Genomic DNA, 27,007 nt, shown 5'->3' with positions numbered 1-27,007 from the left:
TACAGCTATTCACACCCACAAGTATCCAGAGCCAGTATGTATGGAACAGAGGCGGATGTGCACTGCCACACTGACACATGGCCCTATGTAGAAACATACCACAATTACTCAGCAACCAGCCTACATGACAAGGGCTACAGTGAATAGATGTGTAAAAATTAATATACCAGTTTAATTCAACACATTTTACTGTGTCAATATACCAGTTTAATTCAATGCATTTTACTGCATTAATATTCCAGTTTAATTCAATGCATTGTGCTGTATCAATATACCAGTTTAATTTAACACATTTTACTGTATTATACTATTGTAAATTGTCAATACCAGTGTAATCTCTGACACCATACCTTCGAGGTAGGGCTCAGCATATTACTCCTGCTTCTCCTCTTTACAGCCCCAGAAAAGCCTTTCACTTGCATTATGTTGGTCTTCACTGACCCCCCCCCCCCCCCCCCAGTGGTGCACCTTCTTTTTTCATAAGAGGCAGAAACACTGTGCGTGCTATAGAAGGTACTCAGGGTTTGTCTAGCTGTTAATGACTTGTGTGAGAACAGTCAGCGTTTGGAATGCCATGAGGGGAGGTTCAGGTGGGTTAAGGGCCTTATGCATAGATGTTTTGATTGTGGTAGTAGTAGTGGCACCTGTATCTGATGTTGATATGGGCAGTAGCCATGGCAACAGTGGCACATATAGAGCTGGGAATCGGAAGGGGGAACAAGGAGCTCAAGATGACATATCACAGTCTAATAAAAGTGGTGGGGAGGGTGATGAATATGATTCTGATTGTTTGTTGGACAGTACTTGGCAGCGGGGTGCTGAGGAGGAGGGGACATCAGAAGAGGAGGGTGGTGGCCACGGTGATGGCAATAGGGAGTTGAGGCAATGTATTGCCAAAACCTCCAAATGAACTGCCAAAGCCAAATTTGCTTCTATTGTGGTCAGCTTGGGAACTGGTGATGCCACTGATACTATGGGCACAGGTTAAAAACATGCCGACCTAGGCCAAGCTCAGCTGCTGCTAGTTCTGTGCAAGTATCTCCTATATGGCATTTTTCCCCCACAGTGCCAGCAGACAGAAGCACTGCCATGTGCGAAGATCTGTAGAATTAAAGAAGGGGTGGGCTGTCAAGCACAAACATAGGCATCATGGCTCTATTGCAGCACTTGAAGTAGCATCACCAGTTCCAGTAGGAAAATTGAACTGGACAGCAATTGGAAGACTGTCTTCCTCCTCCTGGTCTCCTTTGTCGCAGCCAGTACAATCTCGTTGTCATATGCAGTTACCGTTTCTCCGCTTCTCTGTTGTCAGTCATCCATAACAGAATCTGTGGCTAGAAAACAACTATATGCACCCAGCAATCTGAGGGTGAACTCCTACCTAAGTTGCTGGCAGTGCAGTTGTTGCTGTATCACTTTGTGGATTCCACTGCCTATAGCCAACTGTTGGTGTTCGCTCAGCCTCAATGGAAGATACCTAGCTGCCATTATTTCTAAAAAAATAAAAGCCATCCTTGCCTTGTACTCTCACGTGGCAGAGAACATGTCGCTGTGTGACAAGGTGCACTCCACTGTCCACCTGGCGTGGCTGTTATCGGCAGGACCAGTACATGTCTTCATGGCCCACTGGGTAAATGTTTTGCATGGCAGTGGTGACACAGCACCACAGCAACAAGGCCAGGTTCTATTGACACCTCCATGTTTGTGTCGGTCTGGTTCCCCCACCAGTCTCTTATCCGCATCCTCCTTAATGAACATCTTCCCATCCCCAACAGAAGCAGGGCAGAGCTTTGCTTCCACTCCATATCCCTCCTATCATATCTGTAAAGTGAAACATTGCCATGCTCTCTTAGAACTGTTAAGCCTGGGCAAGAAAAGCCACACAGCGGATCAGTTTCTTATCTTCATCAAGCAGCAAATATCCCACTGGCTGTATCTCCGCCAACTGTATTTGGGCAAGGTGGTCAACAAAAATGGAACATCATTTCTGCACTGCATTTGGGGGAAATAACAGATGCTCCCTTCATGGCGCACATGATAAATTTAGTGGTGCAACTGTTTTTGAAAAAGTATTGTGACTTACAGAAGGTGCTAGCTTTGTCCAGGAGAGTGTCTATGTATTTAAGCCATTCTTAAGTTGTTAAGGATACCCTCCTGGGCTTTCAGCAACAGAACAGTCTTCCTTTGCATCACTTGATTTGCAACATCCAAACTCACTGGAATTCCACCTTGCATATGCTGGAAGGTCTGTACAAACATCTTAAAGCAGTAAATGATTACAGTATGCACCAGACCACCACAGCAGGGAGCATGTTATATTTTTAAGTCAGGCAGTAGCAGCTCATCAGGAATGCATGTCACATACTCAGGCCCTTTGACGAGGCCACCAGATTTATCTGTTGGGTCTAGGCCGTACCAAAAATGCCCCTCTGATCCCTTTCCCAATTAATCCAAACAAACTTACCAACCTGGCCAAGGTGTGCAGAGTCTCTAGCACAATTAATTATCTCTTCCAAGGTAGCACTACATTGCCCAACTGTAGGGTGTAGTCTTTAACAGATGACCAGTCTGTCTCAGAAATATGGCAGGACACCTGAGGCTTTTCCCCAACCAAATGAAGTCAAGTCCACAGCCTACATTCATGCATTACCTTCAGTGACATGTTTGTCAGCACTGACTGTTTGTAATGGCCCTCAACCTTCAATTAATTTTTCTTTCAGAGGTTGGTTTTTGGCTTCTATATGACTTGCACAGCTTGCAGGGTAAGTGTCTCCCTGTTGACTATTTCTCTCTCTAACACCAGCTTCTCACAGTAGCTCCTCTCACATATCGGATGCTGGCTGCAAACTCACTAGCTACATACAGCTCCTGGCCTGAGGGGGGTGGGACCATCCCACACCTTGCAACTATTTCTAAGAGGCCAGGGTAATAACGCTCAACTTCCTCAGACTTTGGGATACAAGTGCAGCATCCTACTACATTGCAGTTGTACACTGGAAAAAGAAGTGTAAAGCCGTGCTTTCATGTAACCTATGCATTTCATGTACTGTATTTGTGCTGATCGGGGAGTCAATAGAACATATTTACATCCACTACTAGATAGGGCTGTTGTCACCCTCTCTATATAAAGAGGTGTAGTTATTACAGACCAGTGTCACTGTGTGAGTCTAGGAGCAGAGAGGATTGAGTACATATTAAATGTGGTAGCTGAAAGAAAAGCGAGCCCTGTATTAGGTACCAGTCAGAGCAAGGCAAGAGAAAGACCAGAAGTTCAGGAAGCATACAAGATGTAAAAGAGAAGGTGTAGAGAAAATGTCTTCATAGAATTGCTGTCTGAAAAGGACCACTGAGTCTCCATAGCCATGTGTCGAGAAAATGAATGTCTTGAAGTGCCTGGACAGATCCTAAATGCAGATTGGCCATCTGCAAAAGAGAATATTCACATTCCGCAGAGGACATTGTGAAAGCATGCATTGTAAGGACCAGTACATGTCTATTAACTACCATGCAACCTGTATGATCTCTGGAAAGTGTCCTTGTGTAACATCTGCTGGCCCATGCATGCATAACTGTAGTGAACTTGAATCTTCAGTAAATAACTGTTCTGCTGCAAAACTGCCTCATCATTGCCTCCTGCATAGAATCTTGCCTTGCACCTCACAATTTGACACCATCAAGATTACCCTGAACCACCATCAGGCAAAAGAACCCCAGAACCAGGTTGTGTCCCAAAAGAGTAAAAGGAACATCCTTCAAATCACTGCATGGCCCAGGGTAATGTCCGTGTGAGTACTAGCTACCATTCTTGCTACTATCACTCTTCTCCTCTGGGCACAGTGCACAAGCATTGTATATAGCAAAATGTAACATCTTATGCAGTGAACAACCGGGTTACTGCATTTATATGACAGAAAACGCTCATGTTGATGCACCAAGATGAACACCTTCTGCATGTTGCTGGCCACCTTGTAGCTGTTGGGACCCACATGGACAGAGTCCCATGGAGGAGGAAGTGGAGGAAGATGAGTAGATACTACTGGAGAAGGAGGTGGTGCAGGAGAAAGAGGAGTCAGAGGTGGAAGAAGACGAGGCTGATCATGATACTGATTATGACACTGGCCACGATGACCACTCAGGGCAGTGGGGCAGAGTCGGAAAGAACTGGGTCCTCGAGTATGCTGGATAGCATACTAACATGCTGTAGGCATATCATCAGCAAAGCAAAGCAAACTGATGATTACTGGATAGCCATTCTTTTAGACCCTCACTATCAAAGCAAAATGGGGGCATGTTTCCTGTTGCCTAAAGGGAGGCAAAATTGCTGTATTAGCAGGATACACTGTGTACAAAGCTTGCTGCAACTTTTGGTGGTGTGCAAAGGCCTGCCGCCCATGTCCCTGACCATGAGGCCCCTCTTCGCCCCCACTGAGTCACCCATCTCCTGCTGTCTCTTCTTCAATCTGCAACATAAGCTACGGAAGCAGCAGCCAGTTCAGTCTCATGAACATGATGGAGCATTTTTTTTATGTGCTGTGCCAGGCTGATCAAATCAGCAAATGAATGCTGACTGCATGAGCAACTTGGGTCAGTCCTACCTGGGTTGTGTCCTTTGTCTGGCACATACCCTGTTCCTTGACACCATGGAGCTCTGGGCATGCAGATTGGAACAGTAGCCTGAACTGACCCAGTTTGCTCTCGCTGTATTGTCTTGTCAAGCCTCCAGTTTGATCTCAGGGAGAGTTTTCAGAGAGGCAGGTGGCAATGTCACACACAAATGGACAAAGTTGTCCTCCACAAGTGTACAAAACATCACATTTGTCAAAATGAATAAGGTATGGATACTAATCCCAAAAAAATCCAAGCCAGAGGAGACTTAAACAACACAAAGGAACAGCAGGGAGAGCCAGATGACTGGAAATTCACCGTCACCTGCACATGCAGGCACCAGCCTTTTGTATTGAGCGAGGAACAGCTCATGCCATTGTCCCTGCACGGGTGGAGCTGCTGGCTGAGCATCCTGATGCTCTGAAGCCCCGGCGTGCCACACTATTGGCCTGGGGCTCCAATGTCAGAGCGGGCCACCCAGCCGACCTGGTCCAGAAACCGGACACTGCTGCTGCAGGTTTTTCAGGGTGTAACTCATGAAATCTCTTAATCAATCAATCCGCATGGACCTCTCCTCAGGACCATCCAGTGAATCAAATATTGCAACTTATTATGGACCCTTCTAGATTCTAGAATTCTTCCTACCTCAAATTCTGTTTCACCTTTCACCTCCACCGGAACCAGAGGAGTTACATTTTTTTTTTTAACAAAGACTTATGAAAAAAGTAAATTTTGAAAGAATCTGTCATTTCAGATGGAAAAATACAGGATTAATAACCTCTAGAGTTTTGTATGGACCAATGAAATTAGGCGCAATTTTTTGGGACGGTACCTTCAGACAAATATTTTTAGTGGATAACTACACTTTGTCACCCAGCACTAAATTTCCCACTTGAGATCTCCTTCTCTTGGCTGTTCTTTTTTTGTACCTCCTAGGAAATCCAGCCTTTCAGTCTGCCACTTTTTCAGTTTCTGGGTGAAAGGCTGATGAGAATGAGAGATTGAAACCCAAACTTCTACAAAGAGATCTCCAAAATTTCCATACAAATTTAATTCCTCTGTCCAACACAATATTTTCATGAATACCATGAAGTTTAGCAATATGATCCAAAAATATTGAAGATAATTCCTTTGCAGAAGGAAGCTCAATGGAACAAAATGGGACATTTTAAAAAACCTGTCCACAACCACCCAGATAATAGTCTTCTCTTGGGAATGTGGAAGATCCGTTATAAAATCCATGGAGACGTGTGACCAATGCCCCTTGGGACTAGGCAAAGGATAATGCTCTCCAGCAGGATGAGTTCTAGGAGACTTGGACCACACAGACCTCTGTCTAAATATCTTTAGACATAGTCGCCCACCAATAATGGCTAGACACCAACATACTGGTGCCTTCAATAACCCGATGTCCACTTAACACAGTGTTGTTGAGTCATGTAACTCAGACAATAAAGGGGTACAAAACCCACCAGGGACAAAAAATTTACCTGCAGTAGTACCATCAGGTACCTGAATCAGATAAGTGGAGATCTCAGAGTCCAGATCAGGAGACTTAGCATAAACCACAATTCCTTCAGGTCTTGAGTGGCACTAAAGCTTCTAGACAAGGTATCAGCCTTGCCGTTTTTGGAACCGTTTTTGGAACCAGATCTATAGGTAACAACAAAATTAAAAATATGTAAAAAAACAACTCAACATGCCTGTCTAAGGTCTTTTGACAGACTCCAGAAACATGAGATCCTTATGGTCACTATGGACCATTACCTGCTACCTGGTGTGTACCCCACTCCAGGAAATAATGCCATTCCCCAAAAGCCCACTTGATAGCCAAAAGCTCAAGATTGCCAATGTCATAGTTAGCTTCAGCAGCAGAACATTTTCTAGAAAAATATGCACATTGCTTTATAGTGAAGGTAGATGTGCCCTCAGACAGAACCACTCTCACTCCAACCTCCACAATAAAAGGTCTACAAGTGAATCTCGAAAAATTTGAATATCGTGCAAAGTTCATTTATTTCAGTAATGCAACTTAAAAGGTGACACTAACATATGAGAGACTCATTACATGCAAAGCGAGATATTTCAAGCCTTTATTTGTTATAATTTGGATGATTATGGCTTATAGCTTATGAAACCCCAAAGTCAAAATTTTGAGGTACCCTTTGCTCAGGGGGTATAGATTAAATAGCTGACTAGAGTGTGACACTTTGAGCCTAGAATATTAAACCTTTTCACAAAATTCGAATTTTAAGCTGTATTAATGCAATTCCTTTTAATTTGCATTACTGAAATAAATGGACATTTGCACGATATTCTAATTTTTCGAGTTTCACCTGTATTCTGATCCAGTTGGGTAAGAATTGGAGCTTCATCACAATATTTTTTCAACCTCTCAAAGGTAATTGTAGCTTCTGGCTTCCAATTAACAACATCCACAACTTTCTGGTTTAGATCTCTGAGAGGTTTGGCTATAACAGAAACATTTTCTATTATAATTGGCAAAGCAAGGCCTTGAGAGATTTTGGTTGAACCCAGTCCATAATTGCCTGGACCTTAACTGGGTCCATATGAAAAGAATTCAAGGATATAATATACCCCAAGAATGGTACCTCTTTGGCACCAAACAGACTTTTTAAAAATTTAATAGATAGTCATGTAATATCTGTATCATGATGAACATAAGAATTCAGATCGGAAGAGTACACTAAAATATAATCTACATGGAAAACAAAAGCATCAACAAATACTCAAAGTGTCCCTCCGGGATATTAAAGGCTGTTTTCCACTCATCCCCTTGATGTGAATGAGGTTAAAAAAAAAACTGAAGGTCTAGCTTGGTGAACCATTTAGCTCCATGAATCTGATTAAAGGGGTCAGTTATGAAAGGCAAAGGATAGCAGTTCTTGACCGTGGTCCTATTAAGCTCCCAGTAGTCTAAGACCCACATGCCTTTTTTATTTATTATTACAAAAAAGAATCCCGTCCCCATAGGAGAAACAGACGATTGGATATGACCCTTTTGCCAGACTTTCTTTAATGTAGTCTTTCATGGCCTGATGGTCCGCACCAGAGAAATAAAAAATGTGCACTTTCTTAAATTTGAAGTCAAGAATCAACTCCTTTGCGCAGTCGGAGAGGGAGAGAATTAAAACTAGGTTCAACAAACACATCCTAAAACTCATTAATGAGTCTTGATCTCCAAAATTTCGATACTGGGCACTCGCACTGCCCTATCAGCATTTAGCAGTGAAAAGCTCCTGCTGCTGATTAGCAATATGATCCAAAAATATTGAAGATAATTCCTTTGCAGAAGAAAGCTTTCTCAATAGAACGAAATAGGACAAGTGCAGAGGAATCACTTGTTACAAAGCAAGATAAAGAGGATCTGAACAATCTCTACCTCAACTTTCTAATTACCCTGTTTCCCAGTTAATAACAGGATTATGAACCTGTAACCAAGGTATTCCTAGCAAGACATCAACAGTTAGTTCTCTCATAACCAGAAATGAACACATTTCTGCGTGAAGGATCCCCACTGACATAGTGATCTCCGGAGTACAGAATTTAATACCATTCTTCCCCAGGATGGTAGAATCAGTCTACAAAAGTCTCTCCTGTCAGTTTTGTATTCCCAAACTGAACACAAATAGGCAACATGATTCTCTTAGAGACATTACTAAATACCTTTTTTCAGGATTACCTTTTTCCAACCTCTCTCGGCTCTGTCTCCATATCTGTCATGCCCCACTCTCACGATGTGCGGAAGTCGGCCAGGATAGCAGCACGAGTTTAGTGTTTGTGTTGGTGCCGTGCTGGATCCGCCTCTCATCAGGTGCACTGGGTGGAGTCATTAGTTTAAATGGCCTCCAGCCAAGTGTTCTGAGCGGATTATACTAATCATTGTGGTCTGGGAAGCTTGGAGGGAAGGTTGGCTGTCTGTTCCTGCTCTGGAAGATAAGTGTCATTTCTGGTTTGGTTGTTTGTGTCATCTATCCCATCCAGGTTCTGTGCGAGCAGGCTGCTCCTATTTCCCCACTTCACCATCTCAGGGAATTCAGGGTTTTGTCAGCCCAGGCTGGAGGACACATCACACCTACCTTCAAGGTCTGCATGTGGGCTGAGCAGTGCAGGGAAAGAGGTCAGGGATTAGCTAGGAGGTGACCCTTCCCCTGTCTCTCGTCCAGAGCCTGGTTGGTGCGTTATCTGTTATACTGAGTGTACGTCCGCCGTTACAATATCCCATGAAGGGCATTTGGGACATGACTTGACCCATTGATCCATAGCACCGCAATAGAAGCAAAGTCCTTGATGTCTTCTGAGAGTTATTTGTTTCACAGAGAGAGAGAGAGAGAGGTGGCATCAAGCTGCGTAGGTTCTTTCCTGGATCTGGAGGATGCTGGGAACCTGCAAAACCATGCCTTTCTTATTTAATTTTCTAAGCTGACAATCTAAACGTACTTTAAGCGTCATAGTTTTGTCTAAAGAGTTGAGAGTAGGATAGCTGATAAGTAAATCCTTCAGGAGCGGATTGGCCATATACCTTACAGGGAAATTTCCTGGTGGGCTGATGGCCAGGGGTCCACCCAAGCCCCCATCTCTGCTGCTGGCTGGATACATAAGTTATCAGTGGTAATTAATTCTGTTAGAATCAGGTACTCATGTACCTGGCCAGCGACATGCCCTCCTGAATATAACTATGTCCCGCATCTCACCTCCTAAGCACCCTGCTCCATATCTTAATAGGAAAAGAGGAGAGAAAATTATCCTCTATTGATGACCAACTTAGAGGGACAGCTTTTGGGGCAATATATTGTGTGGCACTGTGGTATTTTGTGCTGACCCTCCTACTTTTGTTGTCCTGCCTCCTGTCAATAGGACATCACTTCCTGTGCGCGAGGATAAGGGGCCGCTGCCGTTGTGCGGGCGACCCACAATAGGAAGCCTCAGGTGACCCCCCGGAAAGGGCCGATCGACCCCCAAAGGGGTCGCGACCCCTAGGTTGAGAACCACTGCTCTAAACGATAGAAGCAGTCATAGCTCCTTCCTACTATAGAGCACATGACACATTGAAAAGAGTTACCTTTTCATCTCTCTTGCAGTGACTGCCCTGAAAGTGATTCTCCAACTCAGAACCAACAAAAGACTTCCAAGGACTCAAAGCTGAAACGGTAAGGTTTTCTATATGTGATATTTATATCAGTAGTATTTATGGTTCTTATGCATAGTTCCACTGTGCTAATTGAAATAGCTTTATTCTCCTCTTCCTATTATAAAAACAGGCCCCCTGCCTACCACATGCCTTTTAAAATACTAGTGTTTATTAATGTGACAGATGAGCCTTTTTGCCCCTTGGGCTCCGAGGACCGGGTGCAGCTGACACTGCTGCTCTGGTTCATACGAGGAGACTTTCAGGTTCCTCTGACAGTCACATGCAGGCTCACTATCCTCCAACACCACCCAAAGTTGTCAGAAGTTTGCGCCCCACATGCCCCCAGCAATCACATACAGGCTTGTTATCTTCCAACACCCCCAAAGTTGTCAGAAGCTTTCTCCACATAGTCCCCCAATTTTCCCCAGCAGTCACATGCAGTCTCAACATCCTCCCACCCTCCAAAGTTGTCAGAAGCTTGTGTCACATTGTTCCCGAATTACCCCCAGCAGTCATATGCAGGTTCACCATCTTCATGCCCCCCAAAGTTGTCATAAGTTTCTCCACATTGTCACCCTACTCCCATCAATCATATGCAGTCTCACCATCCTACTGTCACGACCCTTGGACATGGTCGTGACTCTTAGAGCCGCATGCAGTTGCCAGTGGCCAGGTTGGTTGTTTACCACAGGTGAGGGCTGTTAGTTGGTAGCCTCACGTGCGGTTGTTGCTGGCAACGTGGTGTTGTTGGCAGTGTAGCAGCCTGAGCTTGTTGCTAGGCGGCTCACTGTCAATGCATGCGGTTGCCTCTGGCAACGTGTGTTTGGTGTGCACAGGGTTTGAGTTGTATGCACTTCCCCTTTAAGTTGATGTTTTCCCTTCCCTGGTGTTGGAAGGGTTAACTTCCTTCCTAGGTGTGCCTGGTAGGTGTGGTGGGTGTGACCTCAGGCCTCCTTATATGTTGGTGTGGTGGAGCCTGAAGGTCAGTTTGATTTTGTTGTCAGCTTGGTGTGGAGCTCTGCTCCTGGGCTGCTTGGGATTATGTCTGTGTGAGTCACCCTTATTTATTATTATGTCACGATGGGGAGTGGGGAAAACCCCCCACCGTGCAATAGCTGAGGCTGCAACACCAGATAGCAAGGAACAGGGAGCAGGTCACCTCCTAACGTAACCCTGAGCTCTCCCTAGACTCCTAGCGCATGAGCCACCTCAGAAGGTAAGGGGGCTCATGCTAACCAACCTAGGACCCTGCTATCCCTGCTACGCCCTAGGCCTGATGACAGGACAGAGACTACCTGTGCATCCACGACACGGATGAAAGGCGTCTCCAGAGGCCCAGTAGCAGACAGGATGCAAGACTATGGGTGAAGCACTACGGCAGGTAAGTCCCACAGCAACACAACAATGCTATCAACACTTACCTGCCGCAGCCGAGATGGACGGAGGCTCCAGGCTGGGAAACCCACAGTCTTGCCTTCGCTTAACCCCTCCGGGAATGCACGCCCCTTCCGGAGCCGTCACACACCACAATCAAACCTCCAAACAAAACCCACACCATAACAACATACACCAGGTGGGGGGAGGAATGACAAACACACCGGAGGGGACAACAGACACAGCAAAGGAAACAGAATAATAAATAAGGGTGACTCACACAGACATAATCCCAAGCAGCCCAGGAGCAGAGCTCCACACCAAGCTGACAACAAAATCAAACTGACCTTCAGGCTCCACCACACCAACATATAAGGAGGCCTGAGGTCACACCCACCACACCTACCAGACACACCTAGGAAGGAAGTTAACCCTTCCAACACCAGGGAAGGGAAAACATCAACTTAAAGGGGAAGTGCATACAACTCAAACCCTGTGCACACCAAACACACGTTGCCAGAGGCAACCGCATGCATTGACAGTGAGCCGCCTAGCAACAAGCTCAGGCTGCTACACTGCCAACAACACCACGTTGCCAGCGGCAACCGCACGTGAGGCTACCAACTAACAGCCCTCACCTGTGGTAAACAACCAACCTGGCCGCTGGCAACTGCATGCGGCTCTAAGAATCACGACCATGTCCAAGGGTCGTGACACCTACACCCACCCCCAAATTAGTTACAATTTCCCAATTCCCCAATAAGAGATTCTGGAATATCTCAATGAAAATAATTATATAACACCATATCAGCATGGCTTTGTGAGGGATCGGTCTTGTCAAACTAATTTAATCAGTTTCTATGAGGAGGTAAGTTCTAGACTTGACTACCCCAGTCATATATCGATGTCATATATCTTAATTTTTCAAAAGCATTTGATACTGTACCACATAAAAGGTTAGTATATAAAATGAGAATGCTCGGACTGGGAGAAAATATCTGTATGTGGGTAATGCTCTACAAGAATGATAATTCCAAATATACCCTGTATTACTACTGTCAATGCCTATATATGCAGGAGCCAGCACAGGCTGACGTTACTACAGATCCAGGCCTCATGATAGAGTTTACTGCTACAAAACACTGCAAGAATATAAAATGCATACACAACTTGAAATTCCTTGCAGTCCTTTAGGTTATCATGGAATTGCTTCTGCTTGTAAAGAGAGTTTATTATTACTATCAGACTATGCCACCCTATGTTAGAGATGTATAGTGTGGGGATAGGTCCGCTACTCCACTCTCTTATTAGCCCAAATGGCACAAAATAGTGTGCCTTTTGGCTTATAGGAACTATCAAATAGTACAGTGCCCTGTGCCTTTGTGGCCCTCTCGGTAATGATTGATTATGGCTGTATATGCACAGAAACCCAGCTACACAGCAGTCCATCAATCACTGCAGACCTATAACTGAGTCCCTTGTAGTAGCCAAACAACCAAAACCCTTATTTTGCTAACCCCACGGAGAGCAGCATTGTCTGATGGACTGATCCACCTAAACAATCTACTTCCTATAAAATGTGCTGATATAATTGAAAGTATTCTTCTCAATCATAACATAAACAAGAAATGAAACCTATTGCGAACTGCAACAAAAAAATGCAGTCCCATCAATTGGCTTTTTAATGTAATTAAAGATTGATTCAACTTAATTACAGTAAAGATTGGAACTGTAAATATTGGGTCTGCATTTATGAGTTTTCAGCACACAAATTTTATTTTTTCCTTGGAGGATAGATATTAATCTATAATCTATGATACCTTATATTGTTTTGTCACATGATATTATTATTTGGGCTTCCAAAAAATTATGTTTCCTAAGTCATTTATTATAGCATACACAGACTAGGTTTGTGTTGCTATTCCAATATGCATGCAGTATTACTTGTTTAAAATGATAAACCAATTGTAAAACTAATATATTTCATTACTGAAACTTCTAATTACTTCTTAATCTCATATTTATATCCTATCCTCTTTTCAGAAGCCATTCAGCTGATGTTCAGTCTTCATCCCATATTTCTAAAAAGCTAGAAAGGTGAGACTTAGGCGTTGATTCATTAAGACCATCATCTGCTGCCCCAGTTTTGATTGGGTCTGTGCTGCCGAAAGAGGCACTTACTTTATGGCAAGGTGCAATTAGTCTGTGCGCTAGAATGAAATATAAGGCAGCTCTGAGCTGAACTTTCTTACTGATAGTCAAGAGAAGAACTCACAGTTCAGACAGGAACCCGTCTGTGGGTATAATATTACAGGTAGTATATAGAGTTATCAGCAGTTACAGACTACCACCCCTAAAGCGTAGCCTTTATTTTACACCATTAATTTAAAAAAACTAAAAACAAACAAATGATAACATAAAGAAAAATAAGGAATTTATGAAAACAATAACAATGAGTCAATCCTCTGCACTTAGGGACACAGATAGGGGCGATCCTGTATCAGGAACCTCCTCAGCGCCCTAGGATGGCCCTGAGTAGGGGATAAGGCTACCAGCTAATATGTGCTGACTGAAAGATCATTACTACCATGTAAATAAAAGTAAATAAGAGTCCAGGTTTGTATATCACTATTGTAAACCAATCCTGATTATAGGTAGCTGTGAAATTAATATTATAGCAAAAAGATGCCATGTTAGTTTATCACGTCATAATGCTGACGCGTTTCACCCATACATAGTTGGGCTCATCAGGGGACCCGTTGGGTAAATACCTGACCAGGATCATGTCAATACTTAGATCTGAAAACACTTAAAACAAACCAGTAGGATTTTCCAGCTTGGAGAACAAGACTGGAAATGGTAGAAGTCAAAGGAATGGATATAACAGATGTCAATAACAGCTCATTAATCTAGTATGGTCTCCCTATGAGGGAGAGAACTATTGCATACCAGCAAAGCACAGATAACGTTTTGCTGCAGGAGCCCAGTATAAGAATACACAGCAAAAGATGTGTGACACAGTTACCTGTGTGTGGATAGGGCACTGTATGTAGTGGTCCCAGGCTCGGACTGGCCCACAGGGGTACATAGGAGTCCCCCGGTGGGCCCCTAGACTCCTACCACCTGCTCAAGTGGCACATAACACATTAGACTTACTGCAGTACATACATATATTCAATGTATAGCACCTCCACCAGCCTATGTTCATATAAAAAACGTGTTAGATTATTTATTATATTTGAATGTATCCGTACGGTGGGTCCCCAAAATAAATTTTACTGGTGGGCCCTAGGTACCCCAGTCCAACACTGAGTGGTCCTGTCACCATCAGGATGGCAGAGGTTCTCCTGGCGTCTGTGGTGCAGAGCAGTATCATCCGATCTTGTCTACTTAATGTTTGGATCATTTTGGGAATGACATTTTATTTTTTGGGGATGTTGCAAGGCTTAGAAGCAAATCTTGAATTTTTTCCGAAATTTTGCAAAACACACATTTTAAGGACCAGTTAACCCTTTAGGTGTTCCACAAGAGTTATTGGCAAATGGAGATGACATTTCAGAATTTTAATTTTTGGGGGGCAAATTTTCAATTTTAATAAATTTTTCCAGTAACAAAACAAGGGTTAACAGCCAAACAAAACTCAATATTTATTGCCCTGATTCTGTAGTTTATAGAAACACTCCACAGCAGGGTGCAGAAGGAAAGGAACACCATATGGTTTCTGGAAGGCAGATTTTGCTGTACTGGTTTATTTACACCATGTCCCATTTGAAGCCCCCCTGATGCACCCCATGAGTAGAAACTCCAAAAACGTGACCCCATTTTGGAAACTATGGGATAAGGTGGCAGTTTTGATGGGGCTATTTTTAGGGTACATATGATTTTTGGTTGCTCTATATTACATTTTTGTGAGGCAAGGTTACAAAAAATTGAAATTCTGAAATTTCATCTCCATTTGCCAATAACTCTTGTGGAACACCTAAAGGGTTAACAAAGTTTGTAAAATCAGTTTTGAATACCTTGAGGATGTAGTTTCTTAGATGGGGTCACTTTTATGGAGTTTCTACTCTAGGGGTGCATCAGGGGGGCTTCAAATGGGACATGGTGTCAAAAAACCAGTCCAGCAAAATCTGCCTTCAGAAAGCGTATGGCGTTCCTTTCCTTGTGCGCCCTGCCGTTTGGCCATACAGCATTTTACAACCACATATGGGGTGTTTCTGTAAACTACAGAATCGGGGCAATAAGTATAGAGTTTTGTTTGACTGTTAACCCTTGCTTTGTTAACGGAAAAAATTGACAAAAATTGAAAATTTGGCAAAAAATAGCTGTGTTTATTTGAGGGGTTAGGACATGTGTTATTTTTATAGAACAGATTCTTATGGACGCGGCAATGCCTAATATGTCTACTTTTTTAAATTTATTTAGGTTTTACACTATATCCTTTTTTAAACAAAAAACAAATTTTATTGCACTTTTTGTATTGTAAGGTGACAAAAAAATAGCTTTTTTTACACCGTTTTTATTGAATTTTTTTGACTGTGTTCATCTGAGGGGTTAGGTTATGTGTTATTTTTATAGAGCAAATTCTTACGGACGCGGAAATACCTAATATGTCTACTTTTTAAAATGTATTTACAGTACAGACCAAAAGTTTTGACACGCCTTCTCATTCAAAGAGTTTTCTTTATTTTCATGACTATGAAAATTGTAGATTCACACTGAAGGCATCAAAACTATGAATTAAAACATGTGGAATTATATACATAACAAAAAAGTGTGAATCAACTGAAAATACGTCATATTCTAGGTTCTTCAAAGTAGCCACCTTTTGCTTTGATTACTGATTTGCACACTCTTGGCATTCTCTTGATGAGCTTCAAGAGGTAGTCACCTGAAATGGTCTTCCAACAGTCTTGAAGGAGTTCCCAGAGATGCTTAGCACTTGTTGGCCCTTTTGCCTTCACTCTGCGGTCCAGCTCACCCCAAACCATCTCGATTAGGTTCAGGTCCGGTGACTGTGGAGGCCAGGTCATCTGGCGCAGCACCCCATCACTCTCCTTCATGGTCAAATAGCCCTTACACAGCCTGGAGGTGTGTTTGGGGTCATTGTCCTGTTGAAAAATTAATGATGGTCCAACTAAACACAAACTGGATGGAATAGCATGTCGCTGCAGGATGCTGTGGTAGCCATGCTGGTTCAGTATGCTTTCAATTTTGAATAAATCCTCAACAGTGTCACCAGCAAAGCATCCCCACACCATCACACCTCCTCCTCCATGCTTCACGGTGGGAACCAGGCATGTAGAGTCAGCTTTTCTGTGTCGCACAAAGACATGGTGGTTGGAACCAAAGATCTCAAATTTGGACTCATCAGACCAAAGCACAGATTTCCACTGGTCTAATGTCCATTCCTTGTGTTCTTTAGCCCAAACAAGTCTCTTCTGCTTGTTGTCTGTCCTTAGCAGTGGTTTCCTAGCAGATATTCTACCATGAAGGCCTGATTCACACAGTATCCTCTTAACAGTTGTTCTAGAGATGTGTCTGCTGCTAGAACTCTGTGTGGCATTGACCTGGTCTCTAATCTGAGCTGCTGTTAACCTGCGATTTCTGAGGCTGGTGACTCGGATGAACTTTTCCTACGCAGCAGAGGTGACTCTTGGTCTTCCTTTCCTGGGGCGGTCCGCATGTGAGCCAGTTTCTTTGTAGCGCTTGATGGTTTTTGTGACTGCACTTGGGGACACTTTCAAAGTTTTCCCAATTTTTCGGACTGACTGACCTTCATTTCTTAAAGTAATGATGGCCACAAGTTTTTCTTTACTTAGCTGCTTTTTTCTTGCCATAATACAAATTCTAACAGTCTATTCAGTAGGACTATCAGCTGTGTATCCACCTGACTTCTCCACAATGCAACTGATGGTCCCAACCCCATTTATAAGGCAAGAAATCCCACTTATTAAACCTGACAGGGTACACCTGTGAAGTGAAAACCATTTCAGGTGACTACCTCTTGAAGCTCATCAAGAGAATGCCAAGAGTGTGCAAAGCAGTAATCAAAGCAAAAGGTGGCTACTTTGAAGAACCTAGAATATGACATATTTTCAGTTGTTTCACACTTTTTTGTTATGTATATAATTCCACATGTGTTAATTCATAGTTTTGATGTCTTCAGTGTGAATCTACAATTTTCATAGTCATGAAAATAAAGAAAACTCTTTGAATGAGAAGGTGTGTCCAAACTTTTGGTCTGTACTGTAGGTTTTACACTATAATATCATTTTTTAAACAAAAAAAACAACATTTTAATATCTCCATAGTCTGAGAGTCATTTTTTTTTTTTTTAGCCTATTATCTTAGGTAGGGGCTAATTTTTTGCGGGATGAGAGGACGGTTTTATTGGCATTATTTTGAGGTGCATATGACTTTTTGATCGCTTGCTATTACACTTTTTGTGATGTAAGGGGACAAAAAATGGCTTTTTTTACACATAAAACAAAAAAAGACTGTGTTCATCTGAGGGGTTAGGTCATGTGGTATTTTTATAGTTAAGGTTCTTATGGACGCGGCGATATCTAATATGTATACTTTTTCAATTTATTTTAGTTTTACTAAATAATATAATTTTTTGGGGGAAAAAACAATTTTTTTGTGTGAAAGCCATATTTTTTTTTTTGGGGGGGTGATTGTCTGTGGCCAAATAGAATTAAAATTGTGGAAGGGGATTATAAATGTAGTACTCCTGAAGCAACCGTCAATGCAGAGGCCCAGATGATCGGGGCACGTGTCACACTGAGTGGTGGTGCACACTCGGAACTTTTTTTTGGGACCATCCCTTCTTTCCTGTATGGGGAACCACACCTGGAAAGTGTTGGCCAGGGACGATCCGGGCGCCTCCAGTTCCCGAGGTACTCCGGCCTGCTCTTTCCCGGTCAGAAAAGATCAGGGCCTTGAGGACTGCCTCATAGAACTGCAGGAATTTCCCTGTGTTGCCAGCACTCTGGGACAGCACAAAGGAGCAACCTGTACCAAGTAGACCGCAACTTTTTTGTACCATGCCCGGGTTTCGCGCATGGCATTATATCGCTTGAGGACTTGATCAGAGAGATCAACTCCTCCCATATACCGATTGTAGTCCACTATACAATCAGGCTTGAGGATCGTTGCTGTGGTACCTCGCACAGGGACAGGGGTGATGGAGTTACCGTGAATTGTGGACAGTACAAGGACATCCCTCTTGTCCTTATATCTGACCAGAAACAGGTTTCCACTGGTAAGTGCACGGGTCTCACCCCTGGGGATAGGTACCTGGAAGGGGTGGGTAGGGAGGCCGCATTGTTTTTTCCGCACGGTCCCACAAGCGGACGTGGATCTGGCGGCGAGGAACTCGAACAAGGGGATACTAGTATAAAAGTTATCCACGTACAGGTGGTAACCCTTATCTAGCAGTGGGTGCATAAGGTCCCACACAAGTTTCCCACTAACACCCAGAGTGGGGGGACATTCTGGGTGTTCAATACTGGAATCTCGCCCCTCGTACAAACAAAACTTGTAAGTGTACCCTGAGGTACTCTCAAAAAGTTTGTACAGCTTCACGCCATACCTCACCCGCTTAGAGAGAACATACTGGTGGAAAATGAGTCTCCCCTTGAAAGCAATAAGAGACTCATCAACAGCGTCCTCCCTTCCACCGATGACCGGCCTGATTTTGTACAGGCGGTCATAGGCAGGATCACCTCGGTGGGACATGCTGCATTATCTGCATAATGCAGGCATTTCCGAATGGCCTCAAAACGGGAATGTGTCATGGCCATACAGTAGAGTGGGGTCTAGTAGAGGACGTCCCCACTCTAGTACTGCCTGACACAGTTTTTTTTTACTAGACCCATGTGCAGCACGAGGCCCCAATGTTGAGCAATGAACTGTTGGGCGAACAAGTTAGTTTGCTCCACCATAAAATTCACAAAGTGGTCACTGAAAAAAAAAAGTAATATTCAGTGAAGCCTACTTGTGCGAATCTGAATTCCTGGTTGGCCAACAAAGTCGGAAATCACAGGCTCAAAATCCTCTGGGGTACACCAGACAAGTTCACCGGTAGGGGACTCAGGTATACTTATCTGGTGGGACAGAATACTAGTACGAGACACAGGGCTGCTCATACTAGTGTGGGACACAGGGTCCCTGGCATGGTGGCCCCCTGGCTCCGCCTGGCGGCCTCTCTGCCGCCTTGGGGGCTCATCATCACTAGATGATGAGGAGGACGCGAATGACAAGAGGAAAGTGGGGTCATCCTCGTCCTCACTGGGGCTCTCGGAGTCGGAGACAATCAGGGTGTATGCCTCCTCGGCCGAGAACGTCTGGCGGGCCATAGGGGAGTGTGTGTGTGCATGTGTGTAAAACTTTATTAAGTGTGCGTGTGTGTGTGGGGGGACGGGTGTTCACATTCACTTATAAACCTAACAGAAAAAAAATAAAAAAAATAAACCCCCAAAGATTTGAAAAAAAAAACACAAAATGATTCAAACTCGCTGATCAGCGTTCCGAAAGGGGCAAGCTGCAGCACCCCTGGTAGGGTCTAGGGTCCCACAGCTGGGTGTGCTTTGTGTATTATCACACCACCGATCACCATCCTATTCAGGGTTATTGGGTCACCATAGATCTGAATGACCCAGAAACGCAGCAAACCGCAGGTCTGAATTGACCTGCGGTTTGCTGCAATCGCCGATACGGGGGGGGGGGGGGGGTCACAGGACCCCACTCGGCATTGTCACAGAGTGCCTGCTGAATGATTTCAGCAGGCACTCATTTCCAATCACCGCCCGCCGCGTGGACTCGGACTCGGACATCAGGGCGTTCCTGTACGCCCTGTGTCCTTAACCCCTTAGGGACACAGCCTTTTTACACCTTAGGACCAGGCCATTTTTTGCAAATCTGACCAGTGTCACTTTAAGTGCTGATAACTTTAAAACGCTTTGACTTATCCAGGCCGTTCTGAGATTGTTTTTTCGTCACATATTGTACTTCATGACACTGGTAAAATGAAGTCAAAAAAATAATTTTTTTTGCACAAAATAATACCTAATTTACCAAAAAATTTCAAAAATTTGCAAATTTCAAAGTTTCAGTTTCTCTGTAATACATAGTAATACCCCAGAAAATTGTGATGATTTTACATTCCCCATATGTCTACTTCATGTTTGTAGCATTTTGGGAATGATATTTTATTTTTTGGGGATGTTACAAGGCTTAGAAGTTTAGGAGCAAATTTTGAAAAGTTTCCGAAATCTTCAAAATCCCACTTTTTATGGACCAGTTCAGGTTTGAAGTCATATTGTGAGGCTTAGATAATAGAAACCTCCCAAAAATGACCCCATCTAAGAAACTACACCCCTCAAGGTATTTAAAACTGATTTTACATACGTCGTTAACCCTTTAGGTGTTGCACAAGAGTTATTGGCAAATGGGGATGAAATTTGAGAATTTCATTTTTTTGTCTAATTTTCCATTTTAACCAATTTTTTCCACTAACAAAGCAAGGGTTAACAGCCAAACAAGACTGTATCTTTATTGCCCTGACTCTTCCGTTTACAGAAACACCCAATATGTGGCCGTAAACTACTGTACGGCCACACAGCAGGGCGTAGAGTGAAAGGTGCGCCGTTTGGTTTTTGGAAGGCTGATTTTTATGGACTGGTTTATTTACACCATGTCCCATTTGAAGCCCCCTGATGCACCCCTAGAGTAGAAACTCCCTAAAAGTGACCCCATCTAAGAAACTACACCCCTCAAGGTATTCAAAACTGATTTTACATACGTCGTTAACCCTTTAGGTGTTGCACAAGAGTTATTGGCAAATGGGGATGAAATTTGAGAATTTAATTTTTTTGCCTTATTTTCCATTTTAACCCATTTTTTCCACTAACAAAGCAAGGGTTAACAGCCAAACAAGACTGTATCTTTATTGCCCTGACTCTGCCGTTTACAGAAACACCCCATATGTGGCCGTAAACTACTGTACGGCCACACAGCGGGGCGTAGAATGAAAGGTGCAGCCGTTCGGTTTTTGGAAGCCAGATTTTGCTGGACTGTTTTTTTGACACCATGTCCCATTTGAAGCCCCCTGATGCACCCCTAGAGTAGAAACTCCATAAAAGTGACCCCACCTAAGAAACTACACCCCTCAAGGTATTCAAAACTGATTTTACATACATTTTTAACCCTTTAGGTGTTGCACAAGATTTAATGGAAAATAGAGATACAATTTCCAAATTTCACTTTTTTGGCAGATTTTCCATTTTAATATTTTTTTTCCAGTTACAAAGAAAGGGTTAACAGCCAAACAAAACTCATTATTCATGGCCCTAATTCTGTAGTTTACAGAAACACCCCATATGTGGTCGTAAACTGCTGTACGGTCACACGGCAGGGCGCAGAAGGAAAGGAATGCCATACGGTTTTTGGAAGGCTGGATTTTGCTGGACTGTTTTTTTTGACACCATGTCCCATTTGAAGCCCCCCTGATGCACCCCTAGAGTAGAAACTCCAAAAAAGTACCCTGGTATACCCACTAGAAACCAACGATTATTCAAGGGGAGGCGGGCGGGGGATCGCGATCCCGCCTGCCGCACCGCCCGTCTCCCGCACCGCCCGCACCGCCCGCAACCCTCCCCCTGCACCACCCGCCCACTAAATATCATTCAGGGGTGCAGGGGGAGGAAGAACATATATATTCTGGGCATTGTAAAGTTTCTGATCCCCGCGGTCAGGGACCGCGGGGATCAGAAACGGCAAAAAGCGCATCAAACCGCAGGTCTGAATTGACCTGTGGTTTGTTGCGATCGCCGACATGGGGGGGTCACGGGACCCCCCCGTGCATTTAGCCTAAGTGCCTGCTCAATGATTTGTGCAGGCACCTTGTTCCGATCACTGCCAGCCGGGCGGCAGTGATCGGAACAACACATGACGTTCCGGTACGTCATGTGTCCTTAAGTACCAGGGCATCATGACGTACCGGTACGTCATGTGTCCTGAAGAGGTTAAGATGTTAAAGGAGCATCAGATGCTTGAAGCAATCTTATTTATCCACAATTTTGAGAAGGTGCCAACAATTTTGTCCAGCCCATTTTTGGAGTTTGGTGTGACATTATGTCCAATTTGCTTTTTTCCTCCCTTTTTTTGGTTTTGTTCCAATACACACAAAGGGAATAAACATGTGTATAGCAAAACATGCGGTACTGCAATACTTTTCTGTGAGAAATACTTAATTTTCTTGAAAAATTTCGCATGACTGTATTATACAGTCATGCCGGTTTGTCTTCAGGCATTATATAGAATGCCTAGTAACTGTGTGAAATATTAAGTGTTTCATGCTTTGCCTGAATTCTTTAGTCATACTGTAGAATGCCTGATTTCATACATTGCCTGTAACATACAGTAACACAGGGTCAATACACATGGCAGATACTTGGCATAATAAAGTATACAATTCATAGTGATCAATACTGAATTCTATATGTCTCCACCAGACGACTCTCTTTAAACACTTCACTGCCATCATCATCTGGTTCTAAAACTGTCAGTAGCAACAAAGAGGAAAGGTAAAGCTGTTATGCTGTTATACATAGTTTTAAGGTCTGACTCCATTCAGCCTCATTAATAATCTAACCACATTCTACATCCTCATTTTTCTAGGAGAAAATCCATATCTTCACCAACTTCGTCAGGTCGTAATGGATCCAGCACACCTTCTACAAACAGCAAAGAGTAAAGTTGTTGTTCTGTCATACATATTTTTTTAAGGTTTTTCTGTATCCAGTCACATTAGTAATCTAGCCATATTCTACATCCTCATTTTTCCAGGAGACATTCCATGTCTTCTCCAACTTCGTCAGGTCGCAATGGATCCAGCACACCTTCTACAAACAGCAAAGAGTAAAGTTGTTGTTCTGTCATACATATTTTTTTAAGGTTTTTCTGTATTCAGTCACATTAGTAATCTAGACATATTCTACATCCTAATTTTTCCAGGAGACATTCCATGTCTTCCCCAACTTCGTCAGGTCGCAATGGATCTAGCAAGCCTTCTACAAACAACAAAGAGGAAAGGTGACAAGCACTTTAAAGTACAGTAGCAATAAAATGTTCACTTAACTCTATGTATTATTCCTTTACAGTAATGCTGTGGTATTCTCCTAGACCCAGTGCTCCATTGTCATGCTCCCCCACTTGTAGTAGTCCTCCTTCATCTGCTCTTCTATCAACCTGTTATGTGACAGGTGATTCTGTGAGAGACAAGTGTGTAGAGATGATAGCATCTGCCCTGAAAACTGATGGTAAGATTTAAATTTAGCTTTCCATGTCTTTTGCATTGATAAGTACCCTTCTTGTAGTTAAAAGAAAATGGACATAACTAGTACAAGAGCTGCCAAAAATAATTAAAGGAGTTGTCAGCAGTCCACTCACCACCGCAGCCCCAGACTTTATATAACAGTGTGTGCCTTTTCTGAATTCTAGGGTTGCCCATCCTGGCAATGTACACAGTTTTTACTGTGTGCATTGCCATGGTCGGTGGCCCTAGAAGTCAGAACAAGCACAAGCCATAGTACCCGCAAAGGTCTTAACTCGATAACGTGAGGATGTGCTTACTGTATAGGGGTTATACTGTATTGGTACAGCATGGTGTATGGATTCTAATATATACTGTATAGCTTGATATATGAACTATACTGTATATTGTACGGCATGGTGTATGGATTATAATGGATACTGTATAGCATTATGTAGGGGTTATACTGTATGCTCTTTGATGTGACAAGTATCGTAGGTTTTCATATCGCTTACCTTTGATGGAGCTTTGCCTGGCTCTAAGCCAATCCCCGCTCAACTGCTGGAAAGGCTTAGAGGGAACACTGGTTGTCTGGTATGGAAAACCACTTTCATGTACCCTATGTAGGAAGGCGCAAGGGTCCATCATTGAAGGAAGATATGTGTCACAGAGGTTCCTGGCCTCGGTGAGGTAAGAGCCGGTAGTTTCGAGTGTCGGCGGCAGCTAGTGCTGACTGACACTATTTGCTGTTAGTATGGCTGTAAAGCTGATCCGGGCCAGCTCTTACTGGGAGCAGCCAAAGTGCTGGGTGGGTGGCTTCTCCCCACGTTCCAGGCCGGGTCTTTATTGGCCTATATTAAACCCGGCCAGCAGTCTCAGCTGGGTGTGTTTTTTTTCCCCGCTCTGTCAGTGGAGTGCTGTCAGTCTCTGTGTGGTTGGGAACTTTTCTGGGAGTGAAAGAAGCCACATCTCACTGAGAGACGCCTGCTAGGAAACAGGCCCTAAAGCCTGCTGTGGACTGCGGGTGGAAAAACTGCTGACCAGGTGAAGGCTCTTGTTCTGTGAACTTTTCATGGTGTGAACAAACACCAAGACTGCAAACCGTTACTTTTTGTTTTTTCTTATGTGTGAATAAAACACTGAACTGTTTAAGTTAAAGACTTTGTGGTTGCCTCTGTACTGCATCCGATAACCTGTCTACCAGAGCAAATCCCCACAATTGGTGTCGGATGCGGGCAAGCGCAGTGAGGCAGACCTGAAGGCCAAAAAGTTTTTTGTTTTCACGGACACAAGTGCATGCCCTATATTAAGCCGGCAAGGTTACGACCCGTGTCCCCTGACAAAATGGAGGCGGTTGTGAAAGTCTTCGTGGAGGCTAAATTGCAGCAGTGGGAGGCTAACAAGCAGCAGATGGAAACTAACAGCAGCAATTACAATATATGATGGCATTGCGAGCGCCCCAGAACGTCCATGATTCCCGGAAAGCTGTCAGTGTGGCAATCCCTAAGATGACCCCCTCAGATGACGTCGAGACCTATCTGGCGGTGTTTGAAAAAGTGGCCGTGAGGGAGAAGCTACCCCGAGACCAATGGACTGTGGTCGTCGCTCCATTCCTGGCGTCTGGACCCCAGCAAGTGTTTTTTGATCTCCCCGATGAGCAAGCGGCCGACTACCCAACTGTAAAAGGTGAGATCCTGGCAAAGCTGGGGTGAATGTATTGGTCCGGGCACAACGGGTGCATCCGTGGGAATTTAACCCGGCTGAACCCACCAGACCACAATATTATGACTTGCTACACTGGTTGCAAAAATGGCTGCAGCCTGACATACTGACTCCCACTGCTATGCTGGACCGTCTGTTGATGTATGTGTTCTGGAGGGCTTTGCTGTATCCTCTCTAGCACTCGATCAGCCAGGTGTCTCCTGGTAATGCTTTAGAGATGGTCGACCTGGTGGAGCACTACGAGGCCACCAGAAATCTGCAAGGGGGTTCTTTTGGAAGGGGGGCAGTCAAACCCTGGAAACCTCCACCCCAGACCTGGCAGCTAATGCCAGCCAAACCCGCTCGGGACATACCCCCTGCAGACCCAGCCCCAGTGGTCTGCTGGCGGTGTCACAAGCCGGACACATAAGGTCCGACTGTCCCCATCGGGGTGAACCCATGGATGCCAACTATGGCTACCGCCACTCATTGTATGCCAGGAAGCATTGTGTGCCACAGGAACCTCCGAGACTATAGACAATAGGCACTTGTGCCAGGTGGAAGTGGGGGACACTCTGGTGGTGGCACTGCTGGATTCAGGGTGCCTGGTGTCCCTCGTAAGAGCTGCCTTGGTGTGGCCCGCCGAGTATACTGGCCAAAAGGAAGGCGTTGTGTGCTTTCATGGAGACTTAAAGGACTATCCCACCGCCCACATTATGTTTTTAATATGAGCTACACATCCCCGTGGAAATAGTCTCTAATGGATATGTCAAAATGCCTTGGATATTGCCATGTGACAACTGTGGGGTATACATTGTTCATATGATGATTGTATACTATTGTCACGTACTATGACATGTACTGTTTCCATCTCTGTATATATGCGAATGTGTACACCCCGTTTGTCCTTTGACAACAGGGTGATCATCATTGTGGTCTGTGATCTTATACAATGTTGATCTACCCACCTTTGACACGGACTGTACGCATTCCTCCATAGCAAGAAGCGCTGACCGTGGCGTCGCCGTTGTCATGACGCCGATGCTTACGCTATGCCTTCATTGGCTGTGTTTCCCATGTGACCCACGAGATTGACGCACGGATGAGCGCGCCGTGGTGAGTGACACGTGATAGTCGCACAGGCCATGACGCCAATGGTTGCTTGTAGCAGCTCATTGGTTGGAGACATAGACGCCGCCGGGTACCATGACGACGGGTGATACTTCCGGTTTGCAAACGTGGTGAGACGCGGCTGCGCACTACAGATGATGGTACGCCGAGGCGCACAATACGAATGCAGTTGGCATGTCAATAGTAGTAAGTGGCAACATGAACAGATGTACCCTATTATGTATTTGGCTTTGATGATGTAATGTGGGGTGTGTATTTTATTTGGGGGGGGGGTATATATATGCCTACCAGCATTGTTGTCATTAGGCTTGATAAAGACTGGTGAACAGTCGAAACGTTGCCAATTGTGTCTGGAGGTACGAATAAAAGAATTTTTGATATTGCGACATGCTGCCGAAGCCATCTTCTTTTTCACGTATCCCACCGCCCTAGTCTCTCTATCAACGGTGGCCGGCAGGTGGATTAATGAGGTTGCCGTCACCACAAAAGTACAGTATGAACTAATAATTGGGAGAGACTTCCCCCGGTTTCTCGGCACTATGGCTGGATGAGAAAGTTACCGATACCCGTGAGACAGATGTAACCCTAGCAGAGTGGCCAGGCTCAGGGGGGAGACCAGAACCCTGAGAACCTGAGTCCGAAGGGCCAGAGATAGGGGTGACCGCCACTTCGGTGGAAGAGGGGGAGACAACCCTGCTAAGTGTGATGGTGGTAGACATGGAGGA

At 44.2% G+C, this 27,007-nt stretch overlaps 1 protein-coding gene across 3 annotated transcripts in view; it reads left to right on the top strand.

Moving 5' to 3' along the window:
• The window catches only part of LOC122933255 (transcription elongation factor A protein 3-like), a 102,154-nt gene that overhangs the window by 41,271 nt on the left and 33,876 nt on the right, over positions 1 to 27,007 (top strand). For 2 of the 3 annotated variants that reach the window (XM_044288131.1, XM_044288130.1), the window contains exons 7-13: positions 9,708 to 9,776; positions 13,175 to 13,228; positions 22,651 to 22,722; positions 22,817 to 22,888; positions 22,985 to 23,056; positions 23,153 to 23,230; positions 23,321 to 23,457. In XM_044288131.1, coding sequence (XP_044144066.1) covers positions 9,708 to 9,776; positions 13,175 to 13,228; positions 22,651 to 22,722; positions 22,817 to 22,888; positions 22,985 to 23,056; positions 23,153 to 23,230; positions 23,321 to 23,457 — 554 coding nt within the window. The remainder of the gene's footprint in view (positions 1 to 9,707; positions 9,777 to 13,174; positions 13,229 to 22,650; positions 22,723 to 22,816; positions 22,889 to 22,984; positions 23,057 to 23,152; positions 23,231 to 23,320; positions 23,458 to 27,007) is intronic. The other variant, XM_044288132.1, reaches the window with a different exon arrangement.

This window comes from Bufo gargarizans, chromosome 3, assembly GCF_014858855.1.
Source record: "Bufo gargarizans isolate SCDJY-AF-19 chromosome 3, ASM1485885v1, whole genome shotgun sequence".
NCBI classification, from domain to species: Eukaryota; Metazoa; Chordata; class Amphibia; order Anura; family Bufonidae; genus Bufo; species Bufo gargarizans.
This window is presented reverse-complemented; position numbering and strand designations above follow the sequence as displayed.